At 47.4% G+C, this 27,482-nt stretch overlaps 1 protein-coding gene across 2 annotated transcripts; it reads right to left on the bottom strand.

Annotated features, from left to right (window-relative positions):
• JDP2 (Jun dimerization protein 2) lies at window positions 1-27,482 on the bottom strand. 2 transcript variants are annotated; one of them, XM_073349224.2, is made up of 4 exons: window positions 27,265-27,482; window positions 15,228-15,451; window positions 3,931-4,035; window positions 1-1,172 (listed from the first exon to the last, which is right to left on the bottom strand). In XM_073349224.2, exons 2-4 carry the CDS (start codon window positions 15,426-15,428, stop codon window positions 987-989), a joined length of 492 nt encoding a protein of 163 aa, XP_073205325.1. In that variant the 5' UTR covers window positions 15,429-15,451; window positions 27,265-27,482; the 3' UTR covers window positions 1-986. The 2 variants fall into 2 exon arrangements, with proteins under 2 accessions (XP_073205325.1, XP_073205324.1); XM_073349223.2 differs by lacking the exon at window positions 27,265-27,482 and adding an exon at window positions 26,674-26,986.

Genomic DNA, 27,482 nt, shown 5'->3' with positions numbered 1-27,482 from the left:
TAAGTCAAAGTAACATTTACTGCAAGATACAGGACTGCGTATTACGAAGAACGTACATGGATGGAGATGGTCGTGGAGCCATTGTGGAGGGCTGTATGGGCCCCTTTCCCAACATGCCGAGGGAAAAGGAGCCAGACGCTACCTAACAAGTAACACAATGAGATAACTGTGGCATATGCGTTTGTAACAAACGGACCATTATAACATACATTTCTATGGGATCACATCTAGTGATTATATAAATCCGTATAGAGACAGCTGTATAAAAACTTTGTAAAAAATATAAAAAAGTGTAAAAATGTGCATTCAAAAGCACGGCCGACAGGGACAGCTGGGCTGTAAACATTATACTGAGTGTGCTTGTGGGGCGCCTGCGCCCCAGTGCCATGGACAGGCCCAGCCGCGAGGCAGGGCTTGTGTCAAGTGTTCGCAATTTTTTGTTTCGGATTCCATTCCGGAGTGTGTGCAAGGAGCAGTGGCAGGATCCAGAGGGACGGAGATAGGACAGACCTGGGAGATACAGCCAGCATGTCTCTGCCTGCCATCCATCTCCCACACATGTTCATTTCTCCTCCTGGATCAAGCCTTCACTCCCGGCCAGGGGCATACCAGTAGGTGTGGGAAGAGAGGAAGTTGCAACTTCCCCTCCCCATATCTCAATGTGATCCAGCTTCAGGATGCCCTGCAGCAGGCTGCTTGCTTGATCCCTGGGGCTGGTGAGCTGGCTGAAGGGCCACAAAGAGGTATTGCAAGTGGTTGCCCTCACCACAGCTGCTAGACCCATTCCAGGTTCAGCCTCAGAGTGGGATGAATGGCAGGTTCTTGATCTTCTCCTTCCCCTTATTTGGTTGGCCTGTAATCTCCAAGAAAGCCCACTGGATTCTGGCTGGACAAGGCCTTGGTGCACAGTTCTTCATACACTACATAGGCGACATTTTTGGAGACCCCAGTTTGTTGTCTCCTCCTTGTCCTGGCCAGTGCTACCTTCACTTTTTCTCTAGTTGTTCAAGCAGTGGGTTGGCTTCACTCTCTGGTGTCTTGATGCTGTCTGTCCGCACAATGCAAGTGGGACGGTGTCTGTTTAGCATTAGAATCAGCTGCTGCCTCTCCTGCTTCAGCTCCTCTATCTGGGCTTTCAGTTCAGCATTCATGAGCTCCAGACGCTCTGACTCCTGGCAGGGCCAAAAACACAGACATGGCTTTAATCTGTCTGCTCATAGGTGCGGGGAAAGAACAACTTGCTCTACGGTACCCAGTGCCCAGCATTGAATCTCCCTCTCCTACATGCACAATACACAGAGAGAAACTGCCCTCGACCAATCGAAGGTCTGTTTGCAAGCTACCCCTGCTTGATATTGCTCAGCAGCCCAGTGTGAAACTGATGGCCATGCAGCACAGGGAGCCACATGAAAGTCTTCTGATCAGATTTTATTCCTATTGGTGAGTAGAATCTAGTGCTGGGATCAAATGGGACTTTCCCTCCTGGCCATCCCCTGAGACCCAGAGCAAGACTGTTCCCTATCACACATTTACTAAATGTTTTGTCCTGGTTAATGTCCAATGAGCCAAGCGAAGTGGACTGGTGTTTCCAGTAGGATGAAGATTAATCGGCACTGTTCACATGTGCAAGGTGCACACACCTTTATTGGGTATACACACCTGTCTTGGGGGAATGGCTTAAATCTACAACAATGCTTTTGAGATAGTTAACAGGTGTAAATCATATCAGGTCTTAGTTTGTGCAGCAGAGTTACTCAGAAGTCGTGTCCCCATCAGTCACTACAGAAAACTCTGGCCTTAGAGATAGTTAAAAATAATTTTTTTGAGGAGACTTAATCCTCCCTGTCTCATTTTTACATGCTGAGGTGGGTGTTTTCTGTAAGCAGCAGAGCTTGTACTGCTTTCTTAAGTTTTGGTCTAAGAATTGTACTCTTCCAGATTATAGATTGCTCTGTCTTTGCCTTCAGGAGATGGAGGAACAACCTGTGTACTCCTCATTTCCCTGGTGTGATACCCTCCAACTGAGTATAGCTAAATTGAGTTTTTCTACTACTTGCTTATTGTCAGTACCTTTCAATCAACTACTCAAACAGCGTGATAGATATTCCTCAACAAGAAGATCTGGCTATGATTCATGATTCTATATTGGCCCTTTGATTTTTCTACTCTGAAGACGGCCCATGGTTTTGAACCATATTTGAAAGAGTTATGAAATCTGCATTTACGTAAGGCATATACTCAGCGAAGATTCCAAACCATAGAAACTGCTGTTTTGAAAGGTAGATATAGAAAAGTTCCTTCACATCTTCAGATTTGCCCTTGTAAATCTAGAGTGTTGGAAGATCTACCTCATTTTCTTTTGGCCTGTAGAATATCCCAGCTTCTGAGAACACGCTGGATTATACCTTTTTTGTATTAAAAAATAATTCTTTATCACAAACTCAAAGGACAATGGTTTTTAGTATTTTCTCAATCCCCAGTGGTAATTAAATCAGTGTCAATTTTTGCCCTTTTATCACTATGCCAAAGAAGAGAGTTCTGAATAACACCTGAATGTATTATATGGATGTTGCTGTTTTAGATTGTGTACGTTTTTCTCATGTTCACAAAAGACACGTCATATGCAATCTAATAAAACTGAACTGAATACTACAGAAAAGATGTTTTGCACTAGAAGTATTTTTCTGCCCTGAAGAAAAGAGGAACCAGTACCTAAGGAAGACCCAGCTTCTCAGGGAGAAGAGAAGCAACAAGGATTTCTGATCTTTTTATGGTTCAGACTTTATGGCTTGTCTTACTGAGAGAATTTGCTTTAAAAAGATCCTAGTGTTTCGTGCAAGGAGCCCCACGTCCAAGAGGTGCTCCTCACTGCACATGACTGTGTGGGAATGTGGGGTGCATCCCTGCTGAGGAGGCAGGAGTGCAATAGCCTGTGTGTGAGATCTTTGGGGTGGCACCAGGCACTGTAGGAGGAAGAGTACACGTGTGTACTGTACGGGAATCACTCTGGGAGAGAGTTTCATGTGCCTTTAGTGTACAGACTAGGAATCTCCACGCTTTGGGAGAAGTGGCCAGACTGTGGGCATTCCACTACCACATGTCAGGGGCTGACAAGTCTCTAGAGTCTATCCTAGTGCTCACCATGTATCTTCTTGGCACCTGTTTGTGTTGCACTGTTTGGGCTTGTGGGCCCTTGTGGTTATTTGGGTGAGATGTGTAGTATGTGCAGGGCTGCACACAGTGCTAGGACACAGAATTACACACACCAGAACTAAGTGTGTCAGATGCCTTCCTGCCCCAGCAAACTCCATACTACAGGAGTGGGTTTAGCTAGCTACCTGCTCTAGCTGGTAACAGACACATGAGACTGTGGTCCATTTACCCTGCAGGACCAGCTGGGGAAAAATGGGAAAGTGGCCCTATGTTCTCCCATGCAACTACCAAATGAGAGACTATATCTGCCAGGCACCAGGCCTCAGGGCAGCTGCTGGGCTCCCAGATGCAGGGAGAGGTGGTGACTGGAGGAGGGAACTCTTTGAACCTTGCAGTTGGGCGAGAAATGAGATTCAGCAGAATGAACAGTCCCTGCTGGTTGATTGCTGAAGAGCCTTTAATAGCCTTGGGAGTTATTTAATAGAATCATAGAATCTCAGGGTTGGAAGGGACCTCAGGAGGTCATCTAGTCCAACCCCCTGCTCAAAGCAGGACCAATCCCCAATTTTTGCCCCAGATCCCTAAATGGCCCCCTCAAGGATTGAGCTCACAACCCTGGGTTTAGCAGGCCAATGCTCAAACCACTGAGCTAAGTGGGCGTACATTCCACCTTTTCCTCTCCCGGTGGGGATGACTGAGGGGTGCATATTGCAGTGAAGCATAGCTGGAGAGGGAGGCTGTACCAAGCCTGCTGGGGAAAGGGAATGGGGTACTCACCCGCTGCAGGAACTCCGTCCTTTCCTTCTTCTTGTTGCGACATCGAGCTGCTGCTACTTTGTTTTTCTCACGGCGCCTTTTCCTCCTCTCCTCTTCCTCGTCCAGCTGGAACAGGACACAGGCCCCGCGTTAGAACAGCCAGACAAGTAACTGGGGAGTGATGCAGCTGGCAACAGCCCCCTCACCAGGTCTCACTGGCAATAGTGGCTGTGCAAGCCTCCCCCCACAGCTCAGCTGATGCTCCTCAGTCCTGACCTGCAGCATCCCTGGCTATTTTGGTCTGTCCTCCCCTCCCGCTCCTGGCCCACTGCTCCCAGTGCGCCTCAGTCCTGCCCTGCAACTCTACCTGCTAGTCTTGTTTTGGGCTCTTTGGAGCAGAGACTGCCGATCACTCCCATTTGTGACCAATTACTCCGTTTCTGTGATGTGGACTCTAGAATGAGGCAAACTAATTTCACCAGAGAACTGTGTAATCCATGTAAGAAACCGCTGTGAAGGGTCTTGTGCAACAGCCCAGACTCCCCTGCCCCAACAAAGATGTGTGGGAGTATAAGCAGAGAGCCTGTAAAGATACTCATAGTGGTCTCATGTGTCAAGAGCAACACTGACCCTCCCAGGGCTGAAAGCAAGAACAGCCCCACAGAGAGGGGCCTCTCCTCATGCTACAAAGTTCCCCTGCTACACTAAGCCAGCCATACTGCAGAGCTGAGGTCTGTGCATTAGTCCAGTGCAGCCCTGGTGCAATGTTGTGGCCCAGTGTGTGTGTGTGTGTGTTGGGGGAGCAATAGGAGAGACTTCTACTCTCTTCCCTATATTAGCCTAACCCTGGGCTGATACTGTAACAGGCAGATACAGGATTGCAAGGAAAGTATTTTCTTTAATGGCTATTCAAAGCACATGGGTGGCTTGATCAGATCAGACTGCTTCTGAGCAGGGATCTCAATGTAAGAGACAGTTCAGTCTACAGCTGTAGATGTGTGAAGTCTACATTGACAGCTGGTAAGGGCTGGGGGCAGCTGAAGGGAGTGGTGTCATTCCACGAGCATCAAACTAGCCAGGCCCAAGAGCCATGAAGACCTGAATGAGCCATTCCCTGACTGGTTCCATTCATTTCCTGCTCATGCAGCATGTTCAGCATTCTCGACTCAGAGTCCTCAGGCCTGTTTCCTTGAATTGTAGTGAGTAATGAAAGGCCCTAGTGCAGAGCATGGTGTATAGGGAGGGTGCAGCAAGATACCTAGATCCCATTGTAGCATTGAGCAAAGACAGAGGTTTCTGTATTTTACTTCATGACTCCATTGTTCTATGCTAATGGACTCAAACTTGCTGTGTTAACCCTACATCACACAGTCAGAAAGCCACTATCAAAGTATCAGGGGCATTACTTCAAAAACCTAGGGCAGTAACCCATCAAAAAACCCACCCTAAACCCTTTGTTATGGTACAGTTCAGTTCATAAATATTCATCTATTACTTAAGGATGCTGACCCAAATCCTCAAAGGTATTTAACTGGCTACCTCCCATTGAAATCAATGGAAGCAGGTGCCTAAATACCTTTTGAGGAAGTGGGCCTTTTACCCTTAAGCAAACATTGTAATTTTCTCAAAAGATACAAGAGTTATAACGCCTGGAAATTCAACAGTCAGGTTACACTTAAAAAAATATATATCAGGGAATCTGGAACTGCAAGAGAAAGTCACCCAAACAGCCTTAACTCTGCCTCTGTGTCAATGCCTGCAGCACAACTGTCAAGGTTCCTTCCCCACTCTGAACTCTAGGGTACAGATGTGGGGACCTGCATGAAAACCTCCTAAGCTTACTTTTACCAGCTTAGGTTAAAACTTCCCCGAGGTACAAAATTATTTTACCCTTGGATTTCCACTGCCACCACCAAACTTTATCTGGGTTTACTGGGAAACGTAGTTTGGACACGTCTTTCCCCCCCAAAATCCTCCCAACCCTTGCACCCCACTTCCTGGGGAAGGTTTGGTAAAAATCCTCACCAATTTGCATAGGTGACCACAGACCCAAACTCTTGGATCTTAGAACAATGAAAAAGCATTCAGTTTTCTTACAAGAAGACTTTTAATAGAAGTAAAGGAATCACCTCTGTAAAATCAGGAGGGTAGATACCTTACAGGGTAATTAGATTCAAAACACAGAGAATCCCTCTAGGCAAAACCTTCAGTTACAAAAAAGACACACAGACAGGAATATTCATTCTATTCAGCACAGCTATTTTCTCAGCCATTTAAAGAAATCATAATCTAACATGTACCTAGCTAGATTACTTACTAAGTTCTAAGACTCCATTCCTGTTCTGTCCCCGGCCAAAGCATTATACAGACAGACACAGACCCTTTGTTTTTCTCCCTCCTCCCAGCTTTTGAAAGTATCTTGTCTCCCCATTGGTCATTTTGGTCAGGTGCCACCGAGGTTACCTTTAGCTTCTTAACCCTTTACAGGTAAGAGGATTTTTCCTCAGGCCAGGAGGGATTTTAAAATCCCTTTATATTTATGACAACCCTTCCCTTTATATTTATGACAACAACGAAAACCAGGAACCAGTCTTACGATCTGTCTACACTCCAGCTGGAGGGGTGAATGCAGCACATGTAAAAATATGCAAGCTATGTTTTAATCTACCTAGCTTGGGTACCAATAGCAGTGAAGACGCAGCACCAGGGACTAGCTGCCCAAGTAAGTACCCATGTTCCTTGGCAGGCTTGTACAGCCCAAGCTGAAGCCCATGCTGCCATGGCTTTACTGCTGTTGGTACCTGAGCTAGGTAGATCAAACCTAGCTCAAGTATGTCTACACATGCTGCAATCATCCCCATGACTGCAGAGTAGACATGCCCTTAGCCACATATACTCCCCATCTCCATCACATCAGGGACTCTGAGAAATTATCAAACTAAACTGCCTCTCATTTACTGCATGACTTGACCACGCACTTCTGTTTAAATGCTGCAATGGCACATCTTGTCATCACTTCAGCAAACTACTCCTGCCTTCTCTATGGCCAACTGCAGTCATTGACAAGACAGATTTGTACATCTCTAAGCCAAAATGGACCACACTAAGGACAATTCCCGCCAAGTACAGGGTGTTTTAAACGTTGTTGTTCTATGAAGCTCAGCAGTGACATGTAGCTACTGTGCCTAAGGTTAGGAACCTCTTATGAGCTAGAGGGAACGTTTGGTAGTTTATCCACCAGCAGTGCAATGTTGGGTTAACCAACTGAGTACCACAGACATATCTATGAAACCAAACCCACATGCTCCAAGGCTCCTGGTCTCCTACCTAGGGAAACCGTACAAGTTGCCAACTTTATAAACTCCACACCCCTTTAACCAAAATGTCTCCATGTAACACACAAGTGAGACGGGATGGACACAGGGATGGGTCAGAGTTAAGGTGACTGGATGACATTCATTGGGCATCTCTTATGTTTGGGTTTTAAGGGTAACCAAGACATTGACTTCCCAACATTTGAGACAGTTACAGAGTTCTCTTCAAGGTCCTCCACCCCCAAAATAGCTAATACACTTACATTCCTACTTCCAGTTTAGGGAAGTATTTTGTCTGAGAATAAAAATATTAAACAAGGCCAGTTTCAATAATAGCACTTTCCATTAAAATATCCACAGAGGAGCCAACTCTCCCCTGTTCTGCATGTCTTTCACCCCTGTGCAAAGAGGGCATCAAATCAGACTGAGAAATGTTTTACACTCGCTTTGCAGAAGTGCAAGTGACAGTGTAAGGTGTCAGGCCAGGGGAGAACAGCCCAGAAATAGATTTAAATCTCACAGTACACTTTAATGTAATTAAGGTTGCCAAGTCTTTCTATATACAGTTAAAATCTTGTGTTTCTAACATTTGCAAGGTGGTGAATGGAAAGAGGCTTTTGACCTCTCACTTTGCCAATAGTTCCAGTAGCCCACAGATTCTTCCTTTTGGATTCTTGAAAGAGTAAGAATTTCAGAGTTAAGGGCAAAAGCAACTCTTAACAAATCTCTGCAAAAATTAAGCAGCGTTTTGGAGGTCAGTGTAATCACCATTCCACTCTCATGAGCATAGCTTCCACCAGCTACTGATTTGTCTCCAAGTTAGTCTTTGAGCCAAGAGGAGCTATTAAAAGCAGCCTGCTGAGTGCAAGAAAGAGCACAGAGAAGAGGAGACATGTACTTTCAACTCCCCACTCATCTCAGCCCACTTGCTTTTTAACATGCAAAAACATTCCCCCATGTTTGCTGCAAAACAGATGGTTAGTTGTGGCAGCAATAGGGAGCAATACCATTGGTGGGACAACACTTGCTGTCCATGATTCTCAGTTGATTGACACATTTTTGTGGTCTGCTTTGGCCAGTTCAGGCACAGAAAAGGGAGTGAATGATCCCTCCCCTGTCCTCATCTCACTGATCAGTCAAACTATCCCATCTATCCTAACAATTCAGATAACATAGTACAGAGAAGGGTCATGTCTCTTAGAAAGGTTACAGAAGCTCTGGGCATGTGGCTTAGCAGGGACAGCAAGAGTGGGAACTGGGACTCCTGGGGTCTCGTTGTGATTTCTTCACAGACGCTGTGGCCTCAGGCTAGTCACTTGCCCTCTTTCTGCCTGTTAATAGGGTGACACTAGCCCTTTTAAGAGGGGAAAAAGTGCACCTATGTCAAGTCAGCTGACTCAAATTGGACTTAAAAGGTGGCACCAGGGCCCTAGAAGGGAGAGAGGTCTGAGTGCACTGACAGAGAAGGGCAGGTGGGACTCCTGAAGAGGAAAGGGAGATCCAGAGAACAGCCACAGGAGAGGAGCGCAAAGCAAAGTTAGTACAGAGAGCCACTGGCAAGAGCAAGAGGTTGATTGGGAGGACTGGCCAAAGCTGGGGAACCCCAGCTGAGTTAAAGAAGAGCACTTGCAGAGGCCTCTGTGAAGGAGGAGGAAGAACTACCCCGGTTAAGAGAAGCCGAGCCCAAAACAAGGGAGAGTTTGATCCCAGAGCAGGGGTAGCTATGTGGAATGCCACCAGCAGTTCTGTCGCCTGACTTGGAACTCCAGGAGAAGGCTTGTGGGATAAATGTGGGTCTTGGGATGCTAAGGTATGAGGCCCCCACTCTCCAGGCCTCCAACAGGGGCCACAGGAGCTGGGACAGAGCAGTTAATGACTCACGTCATGGTGAGTGATGTGGGAATGGGACTGAAGAGGTGCTGTGAGTAACCCTTGAGGGGTTTGAGAGGAGCTGTTTTTACTATGAGGGATCTGCAGACAGTGGCATTTTACAGAACTAGAAGGATTTCAGTGTGCTGCAGACACACTATTCCTTTGCACAGGTGGATTCCAAGGGGACACTGAAGCAGGTCCACTTCTTGTGCCACAGCTTGACACAGGAGGATGCCCTGTGTTTTCCCATTAATAAAATGGGGACATCTACACTGTCCTCCTCGGCCAGGGGTCGAGACTTCATTCATGTTTCTAAAGCTCAGTAAAATCTATACATAGGAGGCTCTAGAGGGGGCACTGGGTTATCATACAGAAAGAATTTAAAGTAGCTCAAGGGTTAAACCAAACACAGTGGGCGGGGGCGGGGGGGGAAGAGGAGAAGAGACTCCCTGTGAGGAGAGGGGCTGAAGGGTTTTATTTCATATTTAAAGGTCCTCCCATTCTCTCTAATTCAGGAAGAGGCTGGAGTTGCCTTCTTCACAGTGCAGATTACGACCAACATGAATTTCCCCACGGACAGTGGCCTCAGGAGAAGGGCTTTGGTCTAGGGAGATCCCTGCTCTGGTTTGGAGAGGAAAATTTCCAGAGCCCAGCAGTGACTGTTTCTAACACCCCCGTGCAGCCAATCCAAGTGCCTTCCCACCTCCATGTTGAGCTTTCCAGATTCCTAGGAAGTACTGACACACCTCAGGTAGGGCTGCTCCTTTGAGTAAGGTTTAGGAAGCAGTCTATTCATCCCAGTGCCAGGGGAGACCCTGCCCTTCCAGCCAGGTATGCAGATATCTGTAGTGTCTGAGCTGCACCTCCCATAGAGCTGGAGGCAGCTGTGGGCTGCATTGTAACAAGTGCGTAGGCTGCTCTTTGGCCACTCCTGGGATATGCAGTTTTGGCTTTGCCAGGCTGCAGCTGCAAAACCTCCGCTTTGAACAGCTTCATTTCCTATCCTCAGCTTGCTGCCTTTAGGACTAGTGTGGCTGATGAACATGTTACAGCAGTGCACCTGGGTTCTGGCATGTGCCATTTGGATTGCCCCTTGTTTGTTGCATGGTGTTTGCTGACTTACAGCTCTAAGGAAACTCTTTCAATACTTGCTCTATGTTAGAGCAGAGCAGGGCAGAATGCATCTCCTCTGCCCCCTCCCACCACAGACACAGTGAACAAGACATGCAAAGAGCATCCAAAAGCTGGCTAGAGGACTCCCTGCTGTTGAGTGAGTCACATTAATGGAATAGTCTCACAGAACCCCACTGGCCCAGGGAGAGGAGTACAGCATGACCCCCACTGTACAGATGAGAAAGCAGAGCCACAAAGAGGTTAAGAGAGGTGCCTAAGGCCATTGAGGGAGCCAGCGGTAGCAGAAACAGCCAGATGACCAGGGATGGGGAAAGCTATGGACCTGCTTTTCCAACTGGACGATGGCACTGGAAGCAGCTGGGGGAAAGGGGAGCAGAAGCCCAGGGGCAGCTAGTTCCTTTCCACAGCAGGTATCATTTGTGTTCAGTGCCTGCCAGCCAGGAGACCCTGGCAAGGACTTACTCTGATCTCCAGCAACAGCAGATTCCAAGGCCAGGGTCCTCCACTGAGAGCACCTGGTAAGATCTCCCCTAGGGACTGTCAGATACAGCTGATATATCAGGGCACACAGAAAGACAGGACAGCTGATGGCAAGGCATGAAAGAGAAGGGCCAGGACCTTGAATTTCACTGGCAGAATGTGTAGAGTGCTGGGGGGCAAGGGCAGTTCATTGTGGTCTGCCCGGCCTCTAAGGAGTGCTGCAGCTTGATGCAGCTAACCATGGGACAAGTTACATTTTCTGCATGTGTTAGGTTTATGCTGGAGCTCACTGCTGCTCAGCTGATAGAGGAAATAAAAAGTCTTCAGAACACATCCATGGCACCTCTCAAGAGTTAGCCATGGCACACTGGACAAACTTCAACTAACTGCAACCTGCATCTCTAAAAGCCTCCTGCAATTTCAGGGAGATCTGCAAGTTTCCTGATTTCCTGGCCTGGCGCACAATATTGCTGTGTAGCTGTTAATCAGCTGCTGTATTACACTGCACAGGGGGACAATGTTGCAATGGTGAGTGAATTGGTCCTTCTATGTAGTGTATACAATTAATTTGGAATCCTTTAGCAGGAAAAGCCCTCAGAGCAATTGAAAAAATCAGGAGTCCAGCCATGAACAGTAATCTATATTTGGGAGGGCAAAGAAGAGAAAAAGCCTCTCTGCTGTGCATACTTAAGTACTGCTTGTGTGATACTCATGCCCGAGGGATTAGAGATCACATCCCAAACACCAACACCACTCCAGGGAGAATTCCATGTCCAGTGAGCTTCACCTGCTAACCATCTCAGAGACATTTGTAGGTGACAAGTTAGGGGTTCTGAACCCTGACGTGATATAATAGGGGAGATGTTTAATCCCACTGGCCTGAAGACATAGGCTCCCTACCCTACAGTGTTGCCGCTCCTCCTTCCCTACATACTGACACCTCCACGCAGCTCAGAACTTTCAGCAGCCAATCACAGTGCAGGAGTGCTTGAAACCAGTGGTACAAATTCACATATTCCTTGAGAGGGGGGCAAATTCTGGTTATTGCCCCCCTCCCACCCCAAAACAGGGGCTCTGTTCTCGCTCATCCTCCCTCCTTCAACAGGGAGCCCAGGTCTCCCTCAGCCAGGGAGTTTCCCCCCTCTTACCCACATAGTGCATGAGCTGGTGCTACCAGGAGACAAATATCACAGCAGATTCCCCTGCAGTCTGATGTACAGCAACAGAATCTCTGTGCACCAGGCTCTAACATCATTTGGCCTGATCGTCCTCTGTGTCTGGACCAAGGGACGTCTCGACCAAATTTCAATGTGGTTGCAACCCAGTGCACCGGACCACAACCCTATTTACTCAGAATTGGCCCAGTCGCCCCTCTGTACAGCTGGATCAAATTTCAGTGGCATTGCAAACATGCAGCTGGAGTGATGCTTTGGCAGCACCCATACTGATTTAGTACAGGACCACTGCTTGAAAGCGGTTGGTCCAAGCTCTCTCTGTCCCCCGCCTCCTACCCCTGGCTTGCCAGCCTATGGAATTTTGAATAAATGCACAAACCTTGGGTGAGCCTGGAACCTTTCCATACAGTATCAACTGAACATGGCAAGGGGGGTTGTTATTTGATCTTTTGGTGCTTCTGAAAGAGACCAACACTTTCACTGATTTCACAGCTTGTTGTATCTTGGGCCTGATATTCACAGTCCCTGAGCACTTGAAGCTCCAATTTGAAGTCACTGGGAGCTGCAATTGCTCAGAACCTGTGAAAAAAAAAATCATCTCTAAGGTATGTCAAGTAGGTTAACACAATCAGTAGCCATATATGGAAATCTTGGTGCAAGTGACTTCAACTGCTCACAGTGTAATTTCAACGTTGTACACCACGGTACAAGGTATAAAAAAGCATAATATATAACAAATGGAGGAAAGGGGAAGTTGATAGTAATGAATGTAAATCAGAAGCTAAGAATTATAGAACATTGATAAGGGAAACAAAGGGACCCAAGGAGACATCTATGGGTAGCAGAGTTAAGGGCAATAAGAAGGAGTTTTTAAAGTACATTAGGAACAAAAAGAAATTTAACAATGGTATTGGTCCATTACTAGATGGAAATGGTAGCATTAATAATAATGCAGAAGAGGCAGCGGTGCTCAATAAATATTTTTGTTCTGTATTTGAAAAAGAAACAGAGTATGTAGTCATATCATATGATAGCAGTGGAGTAGAAAAAGTGTTATCTCAGAAGGCTGTTAAACAGCTGCTACTAAAGTTAGATATTTTAAAACCAGTAGGTTCAATTAAACTTGCATCCAAGAGTTTTAAAAAGAGCTAGATGAAGAACTTTCTGGACCATTAATGTTAACTATCAATAAGTCTTGGAACACTGGAGATGTTCCAGAAGACTGGAAGAAAGCTCATGTTGTGCCAATATTTAAAAAGCATAAACAAGATGACCCAGGTAATTACAGGCCTATCAGTCTGATATCAATTCTGGACAAAACAACAGAGTGGCAGATACAGGACTCAATTAATAAAGAATTAAAGGACAGTAACATAATTAATTCCAATCAACATAGGTTAATGGAAGATAGTTCCTGTCAAACTAACTTGATTTTTTTTAAATGAGATTACAAGTTTGGCTGATAAGTATGTTACGTCAATACTACTACCTTTAAGCATATGTAAGGCATTTCACTTGGTACCAAATGACATTTTAATTAAAAATGAGAGGCATAAAATTAATATAGCATACCTTACATGGATGAACATCTCGCTAACAGATAGGTCTCAAAATGTAATCGTAAAACGCAATTAAATTATCATAGAATGGGAGTGTTTCCGGTAGGGTACGGCGGAGATTTGGTTTTGGCCCTACATTAAATTACTTCCAGGTCATTGATGAAAATGTTAAACATAAAATAGTCACTGATAAAGTGTGCAAATGAAACAAAAATTGGGGGAGTGGTAAATAATGAATAGAACAGGTCACTGATACAGAGCTATCTGAATTGCTTGGTAAGCTGGGCTCAAGCAAATAATATCCATTTTAATATAGCTAAATGGAAATGTATACATCTAGGAACAAAGAACGTAGGCCATACTTACTAAGTGGGGGACTATCCTGGGAAGCCATGACTCTGAAAAAGACTTGGGGGTCATGGTGGATACTCAGCTGACTATCAGCTCTCAGTGTGATGCTATGGCCCAAATGGCGAATACAATCCTTGGATGTATAAACAGGGGGAATATCGAGTAGGAGTAGGAGAGGTTATTTTATTGCTGTATTTGGCACTGGTGCAACTGGAATATTGTGTCCAGTTGTGCTGTTCACAATTCAAGAAAGACGTTGATAAATTGGAGAGAGTTCAGGGAAGCATCATGAGAATGATTAAAGAATTAGAAAACATGCCTTTTAGTGATGGTCTCAAGGTGCTTACTCTATTTAGCTTAATAAAGAGAAGGTTAAGGGGGTGACTTGGTTACAGACCATAAGTATCTACATGAGGAACAAATATCTAATAATGGGCTCTTCAGTCTAGTAGAGAAAAGGTATAACATGATCCACTAACTGGAAACTGAAGCCAGACAAATTTTCATATCAAGAGTAAATTTTTAACAGACTAATTAACCATTGGAACAACTTACCAAGGGTCATGGTGGATTTTCCACTGGCCATTTTTGAGTCAAGATTGGATGTTTTTCTAAAAGGCCTGCTCTAGTAATTACTTTGGGAAGCTCTATGGCTGTGTATTACAGGAGGTCTGACAAGATAATCACAGTGGTATCTTCTGCCCTTGGAATCTATGAATATGTATTGTTCAAATAGCCTTCTCTTCCCAATAGCTATGTTGCGGCATGCCCCCTCCCTAGCCAGCAAGCTAGAGGCGCAGCTCCAACCACAAGCCAGGAGGGAGTGGGCGGGGGGGGGGGAACTGTAGAGAAAAGTTATGTGTCGCCTCTCTCTAACCACCACTCTATGCTCTTGCCATCCAGGGAGCAAGGAGCCCGAGTGCCAACCCCCATGTGACCAAAGGCTCATTCTCTCAGCAAATGAAGAGATTTCCATAACAGCTCGATGGACAAAGGGCCACATGGCTTCAGTTCCTGACTGGCTCCTCAAGTTGTAAAGTGGGTGGGTGACCAAGGCCTCTCTCCTCTGAGCCAGAGTATCATGAGATCTGGAGAGCTGGACTGGGATACAGAGCCTTTCACTGCTGGGTCAGTGGTTCGCACCCACCCCAGGCCAGAGTGACAGGAGGTGAAGGGGGTTGTCTCAGTCCAGTTTTCAGCATGCTTAACTCATTAAAAACTTTTGGGGCCATCCTGGCAGACAGACCAGTGACTGAACAGCCTATCAGAATGGAATTGTCCAGGGGGTAGGGAGGAGAGGCGAGGCGGAGGTAGCATGAGAGGGGAAAGCTTGTCCTGCTACCATCCATGGATAGAGAAGACATCAGTCTACAGTGCCTTCAGAGCAGCCCCCCAGAGGGAGGCAGGGCTTGGGGAATTCCCCCAGAACTCACCTCACTTTTCACAGGCTGGGGCCTCTTCCCAAGTTTCACCTCCAAGAAATGCAGTGGAGAGATCATAGCCCCAATGTTGCGGATGTCAGCGTACTTCAGCTCTTCCACCGTCAGGGTGGTGCCCGGGAGTCCTGACAAGGGGCCAAGCCCAGGCAGAGCGCCAGCTGTCAGGGATGGATCCGGAATCTGCCCTGGCATCATAGCAGGGCAAGCAGCTTCTTGCTCTAGGGAGAGATCGAGACACAGGCCATTATAGGGATTTAGTCAGAGAGTCCCACAAGTGGGAGCAAGCACAGCTTACTCCAAAACCCAACAGGGTATGAACCAAGGGAAGCAGCTGCTCTCTCCCTTTCTGCCCTCACTCCCAAACCTCTGGAATACCATGTGCCAGGGCAACCTCACCTAATCTGCTATGAGGGATCCCTACCCACATCTTTCTGGTGCCACTGAGGGGGTGAAGAGACACGTACAGTCTCAGAGCAATGAGGAGCCAATTCCCCCAGGCCTCTGCTCCGATACTGCAATTTGAGCCTGTGGCAGAAGCACTGCATCTCATCCCACCCTCCCAGCACACAAACTCCAACGGGGCCATCGTACTCCCCTGTTCTCTACAACAGGCAAAGTTATTTGAGGAAGAGGAACCATTCCCCAGCTTTAACACTCCTTGCACATTGTAATTGGTGATAGACACAAGTCCCAGCAGGAGAGCAGCAAGGACACGAAATCTCCCAATGTTTGAGAGTCCTCCCATAAGAGCTCAGTCATGACCACATCTGACAGATGTCTGCAGAGGGTTACACTGCCAAGTAGGGGAGCAGGCCCAACAATGCCATGGGACCTCCCACTCCCCAGCTCTGTGGCCGCATTGAGCGGATTAAACACACTGACTGAACAGTAATCGTGCATATTCCAGGGAGACTAGAGTAGAAAGGAAAGAGCTTCAGATAAAGAGCTCTGGAGACACCAGTATCAGTTGGTAACTACAGTTGCTCCCAGGGAAGGCTGTAGGGGAGGAAGGCAGTGAACGAAAAGAGGCACAAGAACAACTATATGTACCAGTGCATGAAGTTATGAGGAGAGGCTGAGGGAGCTGGGATTGTTTAGCCTGCAGAAGAGAAGAATGAGGGGGGATTTGATAGCTGCTTTCAACTACCTGAAAGGGGGTTCCAAAGAGGATGGCTCTAGACTGTTCTCAATGGTAGCAGATGACAGAACGAGGAGTAATGGTCTCAAGTTGCAGTGGGGGAGGTTTAGATTGGATATTAGGAAAAACTTTTTCACTAAGAGGGTGGTGAAACACTGGAATGCGTTACCTAGGGACGTGGTAGAATCTCCTTCCTTAGAGGTTTTTAAGGTCAGGCTTGACAAAGCCCTGGCTGGGATGATTTAACTGGGAATTGGTCCTGCTTCGAGCAGGGGGTTGGACTAGATGACCTTCTGGGGTCCCTTCCAACCCTGATATTCTATGATTCTATGATTCTAAGCTCACAAGTAAGACGCGGTGGGATATTGCAAATCCTGACTATAAATGACAGAGAAAAGTTAGGTTTGGTTAGAGAGGCTGGGGAGCCACCACAGTGTTGCCCACACAGGATTCCACAGTCTCCTTGAGAGAGAATGCCTACAAGAGGGGGAGCATCAGGCAGAACCCAGGTGGATAAAATCCCTAGGTCAAAAGAAATTACCTCTAGTAGGAGGGACATACCTGCAGATCAGGATGGGGAGAGAAATCAGACAGGGGCAACAAAGTACTACAAGAGTGATAAGGGGCAACTTCAGCTACTTAGATGCCAACTGATCAATGGTCCCTTCAGGATGTTGTCTGGAGAAACAATTTCTTGATACTATGAATGACTGCTTCTTGAAACATCTTGTTCTGGATCTGACAAGATCAGAGACTACTCTAAACATAGTTCTGAATAATTTTCAGGCGTTGGTGCAGGAAGTACGGTGGAGCCATCAACAATTACCATAATGTGCATTGGCTCCAACATCCTCTCCAGACGATCAGACTTACAGCCAGGTCTGAAACTGAAATTCAAGCAGGGGAACTTTGCATGAGTGAAGATAAAGGAAAATGATAGGAACTTAGAGACCACAGAATCAGCATGGAGGCTGCATAAGACTAACTTAGAATCACAGATGGGATCCATCCTCCAGAACAAATAAAAGGAAGGGAAAAGGGAAGGAAAAATCCACAGGTACAAGAGTTTATTTTGGCCAAAAACAAATACAAAAAGAGAGGGGAAGGAAGAAATCCAGGCCAAGTGAGGCAAATAGACTGGGGCAAACTCTGGCAGGTCAGTTACAAGCTGGAGAATAAGAAGTAGCCAAGCTATGAAAAAGAATAAAAAGTTATTTAATTAGATGAGAAGCAGGAAGCCCATGGAAGAGTGAATGGGGCTGTGAGACCAACTGAGTGCACAGAGAACAGCTGAGTGCCCTCACCGTAACTACATCTGTGTTGGTGTAACAAGGCTGACACTCGCAAATGACCCAGTTACAACATACATGGTTCAGTTGTGTCCATGCAGCAGCTTTTTTCACAACACAACCATGTCACCAAGTTAGTCCATGCACTCATGACTCTGCCTACCTGGGTTTGCATCAATGTACTCTGGGAAAGTCTGGGCTTTTATCCCACACTGCCTCAGCAAGGGAGAGTGTACCCAGAACCATGTACACAGTGCAGGAGAATGTGGGGCAATGCACTTTGAGTTGTCCTGTTATCCAGAGAGCTGGGAGAAAGGAGGACCAGCTAAACAAGGAGAGTTAGAGGGTCCCATTCTGCACAGCCTAGCAATAGTTTTAAAGCTAGTTATATGAAGCCAGCCTAGGCAGTTGGCGGAGTGCAATACCAATACCACTAGGGAAATGGGCAGCATGGTGGCAGGTGATAATGTAGCTCACATTGGAAAGAACAATTTTAAATCTTTCTGCTCTCTAATGGGCTCTGAACTAGTGGCAACCTCTAATGAGAGAGGTCACAGTGAGCAGTTCACAGAAGGGCATCTGCTCACCACACAGCAACAGTAACAAAAGCGACAATGTCTAGGAACAGAAAGTAGTATGGGAAACCTGATAAGGGCATTATTGTAAATCAGGGTGTGTCCTTACCACGAATCCAGCACTCAGCTTTGGCCATCAACTCCACAGGAACAGAGAGCAGAAAGAAAAAGGTAAGGCACTGGGGAAGGGAGTGTTCAATACAAAATGACCTCAGAGACTAGGACATTTTCGTTTGGAAAGGAGAAAATGAAGAAATAAAAGATGCAGAATCTCAACTAATGAATAGTCTTGTTGGGCTGATGCTACTTGATAAAAATGGATGTTTTTCCAGTACTCTTACCTACTTGATAAAAACAAAAAAAACAAAAAAAGAGAGAGAACTAGAGAGAAAATATGTAGTAATTTTTCATGGCCTGAGAAGAGACAGATTATCAGCTGGCTTGGTTGAGGATCCAAAGACAGAAAACAAAATAAGATAGTAACCTCCACACCGGGAAATTTTATCACTGGACAGCTCTAAATTCCATATGTCTGGAACTGGCTACATTGTACAGAAATTCAAAACAATACCCCACACACAGCAGACCAGTGAAGCAGCGTATCACTCTCCTTTTATTCTTTCTAGCCTGATTTACGGCTGCAACACTTTGTTCCCTCAAGAGATCAGACAATGTCCTGTCCTAGGCACCACTTTGAAAAGTGCAGTCAGGTACCCTGGTACCATCCCAAAATTCTCAATGACTTCCTGAATACTGTCCCTCCAGGTTAGAAAGACACTAATTTCAAAAATGTGGGCTGCCAAAGGACAGTTGACCTTTGGAGACTTTTTCCAGGGCACACGACCTTTTTGGGGATTTCTATATGTACCTACAAGTTAGACATTTCCTCGACACGGTTTCTAAAGAAAACTAGTAGGCAACCTCTCCTGGGAAGAAAATCTAAGGGAAAAAGGAGTTCAGGAGAGTGCAGGGCAGTTTAAGAGACAATATTAAAGACACAACAGCAAGCTATCCCGATGCAAAAGAAAGATAGAAAGGTAGTAAGAGGTCAAAATGGTTCCATCAGGAGCTCATTAATGTGAATATCAAAAAGGAATTCTACAAAAAGTGGAAACATGGACAAATTGCTATGGATGAATACAAAAAAATATTGTCTAGGAACAAAATAAAAAAGCTAAGGCACAAAATGAGTTATACCTAGCAAGGGACATAAAAGACAGTAAGAAGAGGTTCTATAAATATATTAAGAGCAAGAGAAAGATGAAAGTATAGAAAAATTAGATCTTCAGTGTTGCCACACAAATTGTAGTGACTTCAGATACTAACTAGCTCCTCTGTATGCTCATACATCCTAATGAGTAGATCTAAACTACCTTCCAATACACAGATAGTCAACCTTGTTCCTGGTAACTCCAGCTGGGGAATTCCATATTACCTTGTGGATATATTTGTGGAGGAACAGTGTTCCACCAATTATGATCCCTGCTACCAGGCACGGTTTTACCAATCTTTCACCGTTTGGATTCTGGCAACCCATGTCTGCCCATCACTCTCACAACTCTGTTGCTGTCATCTCCAACCCTGGCCTTGAAGTCCTCATTAACAAGCACATGTCATGCTTGGGAATGTTGTCAACTGGAGTTTGTAGGCAATTAGAGAACTGATCTTTGATCTTGTCATCATAGTTGTCTGTTGGTAACACTGAGTAACTGACATTTTCACGTATCATGTTTGAAGCCTTGCTCAGAGCAATCAGCTGCTAATGGGCACCCTGTCTATAAGCAATTTTTCTGCTTTGGAAGTCATAATTAACGTTGTTCCCTCTGAGTGGCACCAATCTTGTCTCCCTGAACATATAAGGGCTATATTTTAACTTTTAAGTGTTTTGTCAGCTCCAGGCCATTGCTTAAACCACAGATTTTGAGATTATATTTGTCTGTCTGTTTGGTTGTTTGCGTTACTTTGGTTGTTGTTGAACCCATTGTTCAAATGTTGCAGAAACCTACTTTTCTAGTTTGTTTTACCTTCAGTAAAGAACCCGTCAGAATCTTTGGGTTCCTGAAGGCTTCCCTTATCATTTCTGCCGATACAGAGTCCATTATTTTGGCACATTGTTTGTCTGAATGGCTACCTTGTTGTGTTTCCATAACTCAACTCAACTCCCCTCCCCCCCCTTTCTTTTTTTACAACGATAAATTGTTGGCTTATCACTCAATCCCCAATCTGGAGGACCAGTGGATTCCTTTTCATCTGGTCCCTACTCTTTGACCAATCTGCTTGGGTGATCCTGCCAGGGAGTGAAAACTCCCAATGGCATAGCTTTTAGGGTCACAGGAGCACACAAGCCTTCCCAACCCATCAAGGACAGGCCACAGGGAATTGCTATGTTAAATGTTATTAATTTGTAGAAATTAAGCAAAAACTAAGCTTTCAATATGCCGAATGCCTTAGCACGCAATAGAGTTTTCCTTCGGTTATCTGATATTCCCATGCAACTGTTCCTCACTTTATTCGTCATGAATGCAGTATATTCTATATTTCAAATAAATGGTTTATAGAAGGCCCGCTATTATTTACCCATTCCTGCAAGACAAGCACAAGAAGGCATATTACTTTAAAAAGCAATAATTTTAACCCTTAGATCTCTTCCAGACTGCAGGGTAATGATTGCTCAGAAGAATGCCATTGAAAGGGCTAAAGTCTAAACTGGTAAAAAGGACAGACAGTGATCATTATTAAATTATTTGCCAGTAACCAGACCACAGAAGTCACCAAGACCTGCAGTTGTATCCTATCCTCTCAGACAACAGCGTGCTAGGTACTGGCAAATGCTAACTTTAATGGAAGCCACTCAACTTTTGTGTGCTCTGTATTAAATCAGTGGATCTTCCTGATGCAAAGGAGTCAAGTATGTTTAGTGCATCAAAGAAATCAGCTGCAGTGACATCAGCTGAGACAAAACTGAAAAGGCACTCTGGGCTCTCAGGGTAGTCACCAGCTGGGACAGCTCAGGAAATAACCCCCTTCTCTCTACCAAGGATATAGTATAAGCGCTATATAAGTCACTGTCAGAGACAGACTGCCAGGTTAGCTGAACCAGGACCCTGCTGCAATATGGCAGCCTCTGTATGCCTAATATTGCACGAGTTACCTATAAGCGCAATAGACTTTCCAGCTGGAGTCAGGAAAGCAACTCCTTGAGTCAGACACTGGATCTGTGCTGACTTAAGAAGCAACATCAATGCCCTTCCCAGAGACACCCACCCAGATGCCTTTGCAAGAGGATATGATGTGAATAGTCATATGCAGCAGACTTTATAAACACCCATCCCTGCAATGCCTTGTTCCAAAATCCTTGGGCCCCAAGGAATAGACCCCTAAGGCCCTGATGACTGTGGCAGGGAATGCTCCCCAGGAGATAGAAGCCAGAGCCCGTTTCCGGTGTGGGAAGGGTCTGGCTCTGCCTTGAACTTCTGTTTATTTTCACACAGATGGCAGAAATACCACAAGAGTCTCACAGAGAGACAGCTCCGCCTTTGGTTGGATTTGTGCTCTAGTAAAGCCTTCATAAAAAGCCCAAACAGCCTTGCTGTCTACCTCCCATCCCAAATCTGTGAGTGAGAGAGATCCACTGGCTGCCCTCAAACCATGAGAGAGAGCCCAGCTGCCCTCTTCCCTATCAGAGACAGACTCCCCAGCAGAGAGAGTGCTATTTCCCAGTTCCACCCCTCAGCAGAAAGCGGCACCACTTGGCCATGCTGCCCAGCTCAGCCTCTTGGGGTGCAGTAGGTGCTGGAACTAGGGGTGTGGGGGTGCTGCAGCACCCTCTGACTTGAAGTGGTTTCCATTATATACAGGGTTTACAGTTTGGTTCAATGGCTCTCAGCACCCACACTATACAAATTGTTCCCGCACCCCTGAGCTGCACTTGGGAATATTATCTCTAATGCTGCTGCAAACAAAACCTTTTAAAAGAGAACATTTGTTACAAATCCACAGAAGTAAAGCTCAGCCATCATCAGAGCGCACTGGAGCAGCCATCCTTTGGGAGTGACCCCTCAGCCTTCCACCTGTCAGACATTCCCAGTCCAACACTAAACCCCCCAACTACTGCTCAGGATAGCTGCATTAGAGCCCTCCAAATGCACAATCCCTCCCAGAGTAACCATCCCTACTGCTTTCTAACTTGGTAGTTATCAGTCCCCTTCATGTGGCATCCCTTGCTCTGGATACAGATCATATCATAGGGCTCCTCTTTGCCTGCCTCCCTCCCCCCACCCCAAGGATCTTTCCCTACCATGTCCATCACTTGTAGTAATCTGAAAGTAAAACCTTAATTGCCATTAGACAAACAATCTGCTCTTGTTCCTCCTATTTCTCTAGCACCTTCCATCCCAATGATTCCCAAGCTTTAAACTACTAAACAAACTATACATCAAGATCACACCCTTCCCCCATTGTTACGCAGCCATCTAGTTAGCTTGTGAGCTCTTTGGGGCAGGGGCTGTCTTTCTGTTTTGTGTTTGTACAGTGTCTAGCACTACAGGGTTCTGGTCAGTGACTAGGGCTCCTAGGCTCTACCACATACAAATCATCATCATCTCTGGAGTGGAACAGGACATATGTTTAACACCACAATGCAGAGCTACAAGTAGTTTAGGACATGAAGATAAGAACGATCTTATTTCCAACTGAAACAGCTGCAGGAATTTAGGGAGGGAAAGTGTAATGATCTCAGCTGGAATTAGGTCTGGACACTGAGGCTAACAACCTGACTCTTGTGAAAAATCCCCTGGAACATTCAACGACCACAAGTGGTCAGAACTGGAGTTTATTTTTAAAAAGACATTTCATCAGAAAGGCTGGCACTTCCAGCAGCACAGCACCATCTAGCACTGCACTGGGGACCTAGGGTCAGCACTGACTCGGAGGGGAGAATGCCCTGTACATATTCTTCAAAACACTTCCTGCAACCCTGGAGTGTTCCTTAAAAGTCTCCCATCCAAATAATGACCAGGACTAGTCAGTTTATACTAACCCTGCTCAGCAGACAAGCCCATTCATACCCTTTGGTTGTCTGGCCACAGGTTAACTGTCCTTTGATGTTTGGATCAATATTCTGAACACTAAAGGCAACTGGGAAATCCATTAGACCAGTCAGTGATAGATAGAACTCCACACCCCCTTCTTCTTCTTCGAGCTGCTCTAGTGCCAAAGGAGGAATCATGTAGCCGAACACAGTGGCCAGTGCTGTGCACTGCAGGTCTCACTTTCCAGGACAGCAGATCTGAGGCCAGATTTTCCAAAAGTACTCAACACCCTGCACACCTCCCATGGTTACGCTAATGGCCAGAATCTCAAAAGAACTTAGCACCAAACTGAACTCTTCTGGATATCCAGCCACTGGAGTGCAGCAGGAGCAGCGAACTCAGCCCAGAGTATGGGGGAGTAAGGAGGTGAGAGGAACAATTGTACAGTGCTCAAAAGCTGCCCATTCTGACATTGGCTAGTTAGCAAAACTGAGGGATGGGGAGGTCCTATTTACTCCTCTTTAGTGGGCACCACAACACAGGTCCTCAAAAGCACTGCAAGAAGGGGAATACTAGATTGTGAGAAAGGTGCAGATACATCCATAGGGGCTTTAAGGGCACAAGGCTGACAAGCCACAGAAAGAGACAGCAGTTTGCACTTCATTTCTTAGGATTCTGTTAAATCCCCAAATAAACAAGGTGAGTAAGGTGATATAGTTTATTGGACCAACTTTCAAAAGATATTACCTCACCCACCTTGTCTAACATCCTGGGACTGACATGGCTATTACACTGCAAGTAAACCTGGGACAGCCAATTGCTGCTCTGAACAGGGCTGATTTGGACTGCAGCCCCTGCACCACACCTCCCCACCCTATAAATGGGGATTTCTCTTTTAGTTAGTGGGAGTTAGACTAAGAATTTGCTCTCAAACAAGTAGCATTCCCAGAAAGCCCCATGTAAGAATAACTAGCAAATTCCCGAGGCAGGCTTCTGGCAAAGGCCTCCAGATAGAAATTTTCATGCAAGTTTCAAGAAACATGCTAAAAATTCCAAGTCTGAGTTGCTGAAGCATTTGTCTCTTCTGTGCTCTCAGAGATCGTGCACATGCGCGCGGACACAAACACACACACAGAGTTTGGCAGTGGTTGCGTTCCAGAGCTGGTAATACAAGCCATGAAGCAGGCTGCCAAGACAAGCAAAAGAATGAGCCAGGCCCCATTTCATTGGCCCACCAAACACTGCATATGGCCCTGGAATCAGCCAAGAGAGTGTTCTCACCCTCCTTGAAGGCATAGGAGACCCTGTGTTTTCAAATACACCTCCACAGGGCCTTCATTAAAGGAAAATGGAAACATTATGTGTGTGTGTGTGTGTGTGTGTGTGTGTGTCTCTTGTCTCAATATTTCTCCCTTTCCCCCAATTTGCTCTCAAAGCTATTTCGCTACCACTGAAATAGAAGAATGCCTTCTGGAGCAGAAAGCACAAAAGAATGTGACTTCCATTCAATTCTATGCCTGGCTATTAAAGTGGACTTGGGACTGAGAGAGCAGAGGAAATCTCTAGGGGCTCCCTGCCTTTCCAGGGCATAGAGAGCAAGTAGGAGGAAGTACACTCATGGGGTAGCAGAACACATTGAAACTTTTCTTGTAACAAAACTAAACTGGGCCTCCTGGAATTCAGATTCTCTTATTCTTAACCCACACATTCACTGTGTGGACAGGTGAATTAGAAAACAAAAATCTGCAGAGATGCTAAAACCCACTCCCCACTGTGGCACCAAACTGAAATGAGTTGCATTACCAGAACCCATCAAAACCAGGCATTAACCAAAACAGATGGCTAGAGTTAGGGCAAAATACTGCATTTGTGAACCTTCACTCTGCTCTCCATGCGTGTGCAGGTCTCATTTGGGTCCGTCTACACTGCATTAAAGAACGCTACAGAACTGAGTCTCAGAGCTTGGGTCAACTGACTCTGGCTACAGGCCTAAAAATTGCAGCATAGAGCTATTTAGGTTCAGCCTGTGGCCTGGGCCCTAAAACCCACCCCCGGTGTAGGGTTTCAGAGCCTGAGCTCCAGCCCAAGCCTGAACATCTCCACTGCAATTTGTAGCCCCATGAGCCCAAGCTACAGCAATGTCATGGGTCTAGTGTAGGCATACCCTTTTGCCTTTTGATGTACCCATCTGTGCAGTATCTAGATGCCAGGACATCAGTGAGCGTTCCTTGCACAGAAGGCGAACAGAATGTCCAGGTGCACCTAAGAGGAAAATGTTGCTCGTAGACACAGTAGACAACAGGCTCTGGAGCTAGCCCTACAGGAGGCTTCTGTCTTTGCATTTTAAGAAGGTCTGTTAGCCTTAGCCCTACCCTATCAGCCCATCCTCCTTAACCTACCAGAAGCAGTGAGGACACCCAGACATGCATAAAGTCCTAGCACCCAAAACCCCAGGTGATAGGTGCTGGCACTACGGGTTCACTTCAAGCCAGGGGCTGCAGCAGGTTTCCATTATATACAGAGTTTAAAGTGTGGTTCAATGGCTCTCAGCAGCCCCATATACAAATCGTTCCAGCACCCATGAGTGACCCACGCTTCATCTCTCTTTTGTTGTTTCCCTTCCCTTGTCTAGCTGGACTGCAAACTGCTGAGGGCAAGGCCTTGTAAAGCCCCGAACACACCGCTGGCTTCACAGAAATAAAAGCGTTTGGTACCTGGCACCAGGCCCTATGCACTCCAGGGTCTCTTCACACCAACCAGCGCAGGACAGGGATAGGGGCCAGGCTTTGCCTAAACTGTAGGCTGAGCTTCCCTTCCAAAAGAGAAAGTCTGCGCTCCTTGCCCAGCAGCCCCCTAGGCGCGTTCGTGGGCGGGAGCAGGGGGGTGAGAAGAGGCCGGACCCGGCTCAGCAGCTCCCAGGGCCAGCGCACATTCCGGGGGCATGGCGGGCAGGGGGCAGGCGGTCCCTGGGGTCAATAGGGGGACACGCAGCCGCCCTGCTCTGGCCACGGGGAGGGACGCGGACCCTGGACTCCTGAGCGTCCTCGTGCGTTGCGGGACCGGGGCAGCACGGCAGACCCCAGAGCACAGCGCAGCCCGGGGGCAACAGGCAGCATGGCCCCCCTCTCCAAGGATGGGGGGGGGCAGAGCCCACGACGCTTCCCCATGACCCCGGCCGGTGCAGGTTCCGGGCCGGGCTCTGCAGCTAGCCTGTTCCTCTCCCGGGTCCCGGCCGGGCAGTCCTAGCGGCTACCCCCGGGAGGGAGCCCAGGGCTTCCCGACCCCCCACGTCTCGATCCCTGTTCTGCCCAGTGCTAAAACTCCCCAGATCCCGCTCCCGGCCCCGCACCGAGCTGCCCCCCCCCGCACCGAGCTTTCCCCCCCTCTCCCCGCTCCACCCAGACCCACCGTGCAGAGGGAGAAGGCGGCCGAGGTGCCCCCGGGGCCTGGCTGCAGGAGCCGGAGACAGGCTGCACGCTCAGCCCCTCCGCTGCCGCCTGGCTCCGGCGCTCTGCCCCTGTCCCCAGGCCCGTCCTGCCGAGTCTGGTCCCGGGAGGAGCCGGAGCAGCTGCCGCCCCCGGGGCGCCTGGCCAGCAGCCACCGCCACCACCACAGCCGCCGCCCCCCGTCGCTGCCCCGGTGCGTCCCTCCCACAAGCTGTGGCGGGCGGCTGGGTGGGTTGCATCAGCCCCGGTTATATAGCGGCCCCTGGGCTGCGGGGAGGGGTCGGGAATGCGGAACCGGCCGGGCTGCCAGCTCCAGACGTCAGGGAGGGTGGAGAAGAGGAGAGCGCAGGCCGGGGGTGGGAGCAGCTCTACAGAGACAGTGACCTTCCCCCCGCGCCCCCGGGAGCGAGCGCGTGCTGCACTCCCCCCACCCCCCGCGGCCCTCCTTCGCCCTGCACACCCGGGAAGGGCGGATCAGCTACACATAAACGCCTCTTCTCCGCTCCCTACATCCGGGAGGTGGGGGGCAGTGGCTACATGGTATGACACATACCTCCTCCTCCTCCTCACTCTGTGCATCCCAGCGAGGCAGCTGGGGGGAATGGAGGAGCCGGCTGCATCCTGCATACACGCCGCCGCGCGCTGTAGATCAGAGGGGGTCTGGGGAGTCAGCTACACAGCGTGAGACACGCGCACACGGCTCTCCCCGTGCATCGCCCTCTTCTCCGCCCAGAGAGAACGGAAGGCGAAGAGGGTGGAATTGCCAGGCTC

The sequence above is a fragment of the Lepidochelys kempii genome, chromosome 6 (assembly GCF_965140285.1).
Source record: "Lepidochelys kempii isolate rLepKem1 chromosome 6, rLepKem1.hap1, whole genome shotgun sequence".
Taxonomy (NCBI): Eukaryota; Metazoa; Chordata; order Testudines; family Cheloniidae; genus Lepidochelys; species Lepidochelys kempii.
Note: the sequence above shows the minus strand (reverse complement) of the source record. Positions and strands in the feature narration are given on the sequence as shown.

Excerpts from the sequence above, each read along its gene's own strand:
- JDP2 (XM_073349224.2), bottom strand. The coding sequence starts at position 15,428 with ATGATGCCAGGGCAGATTCCGGATCCATCCCTGACAGCTGGCGCTCTG. Across the intron at positions 4,036-15,227 it reads CCCAGCCTGTGAAAAGTGAG|CTGGACGAGGAAGAGGAGAG; the intron begins GTGAGTTCTGGG and ends GTCCTGTTCCAG. Across the intron at positions 1,173-3,930 it reads GGACGGAGTTCCTGCAGCGG|GAGTCAGAGCGTCTGGAGCT; the intron begins GTGAGTACCCCA and ends TGGCCCTGCCAG.